This window comes from Salmo salar, chromosome ssa22 (genome assembly GCF_905237065.1).
Source record: "Salmo salar chromosome ssa22, Ssal_v3.1, whole genome shotgun sequence".
Classification (NCBI taxonomy): domain Eukaryota; kingdom Metazoa; phylum Chordata; class Actinopteri; order Salmoniformes; family Salmonidae; genus Salmo; species Salmo salar.
Window position 1 is genome coordinate 37,405,962 of NC_059463.1, and position 6,000 is coordinate 37,411,961.

Consider the following 6,000-nt stretch of genomic DNA (forward strand, 5'->3'; position numbering starts at 1 on the left):
CTGAAGTCTGCCAATGAACATCTGAATGAGGACAACTGGTGAAAGTGTTGTGGTCAGATGAGACCAAAATGGAGGTCTTTGACATCAACTCAACTCGCCGTGTTTGGAGGAGGAGGAATGCTGCCTATGACCCCAAGAACACCATCTCCACCGTCAAACATGGAGGTGGAAACATTATGCTTTGGGGGTGTTTTTCTGCTAAGGGGACAGGACAACTTCATCGCATCAAAGGGACGATGGACGGGGCCATGTACTGTCAAATCTTGGGTGAGAACCTCTTTCCCTCAGCCAGGGCATTGAAAATGGGTCGTGGATGGGTATTCCAGCATGACAATGACCAAAAACACACTGCCAAGGCAACAAAGGAGTGGCTCAAGAAGAAACACATTAAGGTCCTGGAGTGGTTTAGCCAGTCTCCAGACCTTAATCCCATAGAAAATCTGTGGAGGGAGCTGAAGGTTCGAGTTGCCAAACGTCAGCCTCGAAACCTTAATGACTTGGAGAAGATCTGCAAAGAGTAGTGGGACAAAATCCCTCCTGAGATGTGTGCAAACCTGGTGGCCAACTACAAGAAACGTCTGACCTCTGAGATTGCCAACAAGAGTTTTGCCACCAAGTACTAAGTCATGTTTTGCAGAGGGGTCAAATACTTATTTCCCTCATTAAAATACAAATCATTTTATAACATTTTTGAGATGCGTTTTTCTGGATTTTTGTTGTTGTTATTCTGTCTCTCACTGTTCAAATAAACCTACTATTAAAATTATAGACTGATCATTTCTTTGTTAGTGGGCAAACGTACAAAATCAGCAGGGGATCAAATACTCCCCCCCCCCCCCAAAATATAGCGATAGCAAAGAATAGCAATCGGGTTATATTTTACTTGTGAAATTCTAATAAACCATTGCTCAACATTACACAACATTATCATATGTGAGTCTCCTGACATTATTCCTTGTAAAAACAAAATGTGCCCCTCGCCCCTATATGCCTGCTGCCTCTCTGACCCAGTTGCCGTTCCATTGGCCATATCATAGTCTATTTTAAGGTGTGTTGCTCAGCTCAGAGGGCCAGGGCATTCAGGCAGGGCAGCGAGAGAAGGAAAAGGTAAACAGTGCTGGGTTTCAGAGAGGATAGCTTGGCCCCCTGTCTCTCTCTGACCACTCTTCCTGGTGCATTCAGCTACATTAACAACAACGCCTGCAGCCTGGCTGACTGAGGAACCTGATGGTCTACTGGAATAAGAGGATTCCCACTGACCGGTAGGACAGGATGAAATAGGCTTGACTACTGTGTGATCAAAGGGCAAAATAATCTCTAATAAGACTAAAGGGCGTAAGACTTTAGTAACATAATGCATAGTGGGAGATGACACTGATTAGTGTTTAACATGGATCCCTGGTTTCACAGAGGCAAGCAGGGCATGGACATGCTTTAGTTGCTGTACTGTTATGCTGTAGTGTATGTGTCAATATGGGAAATTGGAATTCCAGTAAGAAATGTTCGTCACCCTTACTGATTTATATTGACAAGGTCAGAACTACAAATTTGAAGATAAAGAATGTCTTTTTAACTATCAAATATTCACAAAATGACTTAGATTACAAAACTCTACTCAACATAAATGTAAACAATGTACTGGGGTATTGATCATATCAACATTGAACTTGTGTTTCTTTCTTTCTATACTTTTCAGATAAAGAACCTCCTTGTCTTGATATTTATTTAAATCTATTTTACATTTTTCGTAATTTTTTTCTAAGTTAAGTTATTACTGTTGAATAGACATTATATCCAAATGGATCTGAGAGCTAAACATAGTCTGGGTCTTCTGGACCAGCTGAGGAAGATGAGGGAGACAGAGAAGCTGACAGATGTGGTGCTGGTGGCTGAGGACATCAGCTTCCCCTGCCATCGCGTGGTCCTCTCAGCCTTCAGCCCTTACTTCCGGGTCATGTTCACCTGTGGCCTGCGGGAGTGCAGTACTAGGGAAGTATTTTTGCGTGACACCCCAGCCGATAGCCTGGGTCTATTGTTGAACTACATGTACTGTTCTGAGCTCCCACTCAACAACGCCAATGTACAGGGGGTGTCCGTCGCAGCCTTCCTTCTACAGATGGACGAGGTATTCAACCGCTGCCAGAGCCACATGAGGGAGAACATGGACGCTTCCAACTGCCTCGGCGTGTACTACTATGCCCGTGACCTTGGAGCCGAGGAACTGGCCGACCATGCCCAGAGATACCTACGGACGCACTTTGTTCAGGTGTGTATGAGCGAGGAGATTCTAGAACTAGAGGCCCATAAGCTGGGGGCGCTGCTGAGCTCTGACGACCTCAACGTGTCACGGGAGGAGACCATCCTGGATGTGGTGCTGCGCTGGGTCAGACAGGACACTCTTACAGATGGGGTGGAGGACGGGCGGAGTAGACACCTGGCTGAGCTCCTGAGAAAGGTGCGCCTCCCCTTGGTAGCCCCTGACTACCTGAAGGAGGCCATGAAGAGGAATATGTCCCTTCTGGCAGATGCAGAGTGTCTGGAGATGATGGAGGAGGCTCTGGAGGCCACTGGGATGCACCCTGCAGTTGCTCCCAGGAAACTGAAGCTCCGCTATGGGATGGAGACCACAGATCTGCTACTCTGCATCGGCAACGAGGGAGGAGGGATCCGATCGCGGTATGGCAATTATTCAGAACGCAGCTTCTGCTATGCCCCCTCCACGGGCCGGACCTACTACATCACATCCCCGCGCTACGGAGATGTTCTGGGAGTCGTGTGTGCCGGGGTCGTCACCGAGGGCAATGAGATTGTGGTGGCTGGGGAGGCAGGGGTGAGGAAAATGGCCAGGCAGACGGACAGGAATGTGGAGATATTCAGGTAGGAATCTGGAAGAACGGTATCATGAGCTTTGTGTGTTTCAATGAGATCATCAGCAGTAATAAACCTATTGGTCAGTGATGAGAGTGACAGTCAGTGGCATACTGTTTAGGTGCTGTGGCCAGGTGGATTGTGTGGCCAGGTAGTGTGTGTATGTAAACAACGTCACTCTGCTTGCTTAGCGAGTACCACTTCCTCCTGATTCGGCTCATACGAGGCTTGAACCCAGGGACTCTGCCTTGCTAGCACACGTAACCGCACTCCTGAAGCTTCTTACCAGTCTGTGCCACGCGAAAGCTAGCCATTCACTGGTGCAAGTGGGGACACTTTAGACTGCTACATGTAGACAGGTAGAATGTGTGGTCAGGTGAGAATGATGGTCAGCACCCCTGTGTTTATTTTAGCATGCTAGAGTCTGACTAAAACCCCTGTCCCTGACTTGTCTGTTTTGTCCTCCTCAGGTACAGGGTGGAGGCCCAGGGGACCTGGGAGCACCTAAGCTCAGCTGAATACCGAGACTCATACGCACTGGGGGCGCTGGGTGATACTATTTACCTGCTGGGAGGCCAGATGAAGCTGAAGAACCAGTACCTCATCACCAACTGTGTGGAACGCTGGTCCCTGCAGGGTGGGCCCTGGCGCAGTGCCGCCCCGCTACCCATGCCACTGGCCTATCATAGCGTGGTTCGTCTGAAGGACCGCCTCTACGTGCTCGGGGGTCGAACTCCACAGGTAATGGACTAAAGAGAAGGGGTTTGATATACAGTAAGATGACTAGTGTACAATGTGCGGGCAGGTAGGCCAAGGGGCATTTCACATTTGTTTAATTCAGTCTCACAACATCCATGTACTTTTGGAGTCCCTCACTCTCACTCATGTACACACTATGCTTGAGGCTGTGAGGCCTTGAGAGCAGAGAGACACACTATCTGTGTCAGTGTGTGACTGTGAGCCTGCTCTATATCCCCTCCTCCTTCTCTAAACTCGGCACCTGTCCTGTCCTGTCCTGTCACTCCCCCTGGCAGTCCTGGCGGATGGATGACGAGCCAGACCGCTTGAGCAACCGTCTGTTGGAGTATGACCCTGAGACAAACAAGTGGACAGAGCTGGGTCCCATGAAGCACTCTAAGTACCGCTGTAGTGCTGTGGCGCTCAATGGGGAAATCTACGTGTTGGGTGAGATTTAAAAGATAAACAACACATAGGCTGTTTGTTTTTTAGCACATTGCTTTCATTAGTTTCATGATGGTCATGGCGATGATGGTCACTTCTCCTAGAAAAACCCCTCAACTCCCCTCAACATAAATAGTATGTTTGGACAGATCAGTTTAAGAGTTTTTGAAAGTAGTACCTGACAACACAAGAAGTAAATGTCTCAGTACACGAAAACAACCCAATTGTGTTCTAACAGGGGGCATCGGCTGTGAAGGGGTAGATCGTGGGCAGTCCCGTCGTTGCCTTGATGCTGTGGAGATCTACAACCCTGATGGAGACTTCTGGAGAGATGGGCCCACTATGCCCTCTCCGCAGCTATCCCTACTCAGCAATGCCTCCAACGCCGGAGTGGTGGGGGGCAAGATATATGTGTGCGGATACAACAAGGGAGCCGGTAACTAAACCCACTTTCCTTTCCACTGTTCATAAAAATGAGAAACCCACACACTGCTCTTACTAGTATCACTTAATATTACTGAAGCTTACGTGTCAGCCTCTTGGCCTTCGCCAGAGCTTTGAAGGCCAACACGTAAGCTTCAATAAAATTAAGTGATTCTAGCAAGAGCAGTGTGCAGGTCTCTCTTTTCTTTGAAGTAATCACATTTTTCCCGTGCACCTGTTTACTTTCCACTGTTCGTAAAACTATGACATCACGTGGGACTTGTTTGAGTAAACGATTACCTGTCCTTTTAAGAACTAAACAAGTTGACTGTAGCTGAAGGCTGTTTAATTTGATTGCCACACCACTCTTTAAAATGCCTGATTCTAATAGTGACAAAAAATGTATTCCTGGCCTATGCCAATCCCTGTGTCCCTCAGATCGTCATGAGGACATAATCAAGGACATCCTGGAACTAGACCCATGGGAGAACTGCTGGACCGTGGTGGCCCGCCATGTTCTGATGCATGATGCCTACGACGTCTGCTTGGTGGCAAGCCTCAATCCCCGGGAGCTCATGTCTCCCCCGGCAGACCTAGTAACTCAGTGACACCCACCCTAAGGTCTAAGGACCCGTTCTTATCTAAGAGCAGCGTGGGCAATAAAGCTTTTTTCTGAAAACTGAGAGCTGATAATATTGAGCAAGACCTTTCCGCTGCTGTGGGCCAGGAGTGAAAATGCAGTAGTGCTGGCTGATCCTGGTGATGCTTGTTGGTTTATTGAGACGCATTTGATCTCTCGTGACATTACAGTTAGTGTTTGAAGCCCTGACCTGAGTGGGCCACTGCACAAAATCCAACTCTGCACTTGTCTTGAACTGTATATGAACTACTGACTTACACATTTAGAAGTAGACATTGTATCTATCTTCAATGAATATCATACCTTAGTGGGTTTTATGGCACAGCTTGTAAATATAATTGTTGTAATTTTGTATGTCTTGTAAAATGCCTCTGGCTATCTCTAGAATTTTGGAAAGTAAACCATAGACAGGTCCTTCACAATCTAGTGATTTTAAATCAAGCATTCACTGCTTTTTGCATCTGTGTTCAAGATTATATTTTTGTCATGCAAATAAAGCTTACATACAGTGCCTTGCAAATGTATTCACCCCCTTAGCATTTTTCCTATTTTGCTGCATTACAACCTGTAATTCAAATTGATTTTTATTTGGATATCATGTAATGGACATACACAAAATAGTCCAAATAGGTGAAGTGAAATAATAACTTTAAAAAATACAAAATACAACAACTGAAAAGTGGTGGGTGCATATGTATTCACCCCTTTGCTATTGTTGGAATCGGCTAAACTTTGAACATTGAGATATTAAATAGATGATAGAGACGAAGCCTTGAATAGAAAGAATCTGTAGCAACCCAGAAGGCTTTGGAATGTGTTTGATGGAGGAGAGGAGAGCGATGTGTTGATATAGGGAAGACAGATGGATATCTGTGGATTAGGTGAAG

General features: G+C 46.5%; 1 protein-coding gene across 1 annotated transcript; it reads left to right on the forward strand.

Moving 5' to 3' along the window:
* Positions 1-1,106: 1,106 nt before the first annotated feature.
* LOC106583562 (kelch repeat and BTB domain-containing protein 12) lies at positions 1,107-5,633 on the forward strand. Its single transcript, XM_014167896.2, has 6 exons — positions 1,107-1,262; positions 1,697-2,877; positions 3,339-3,609; positions 3,903-4,053; positions 4,289-4,486; positions 4,912-5,633. Exons 2-6 carry the CDS (start codon positions 1,799-1,801, stop codon positions 5,079-5,081), a joined length of 1,869 nt encoding a protein of 622 aa, XP_014023371.1. The 5' UTR covers positions 1,107-1,262; positions 1,697-1,798; the 3' UTR covers positions 5,082-5,633.
* Positions 5,634-6,000: the final 367 nt, after the last annotated feature.

Excerpts from the sequence above, each read along its gene's own strand:
- LOC106583562 (XM_014167896.2), top strand. The coding sequence starts at position 1,799 with ATGGATCTGAGAGCTAAACATAGTCTGGGTCTTCTGGACCAGCTGAGG. Across the intron at positions 3,610-3,902 it reads TCGGGGGTCGAACTCCACAG|TCCTGGCGGATGGATGACGA; the intron begins GTAATGGACTAA and ends TCCCCCTGGCAG. Across the intron at positions 4,487-4,911 it reads CGGATACAACAAGGGAGCCG|ATCGTCATGAGGACATAATC; the intron begins GTAACTAAACCC and ends TGTGTCCCTCAG.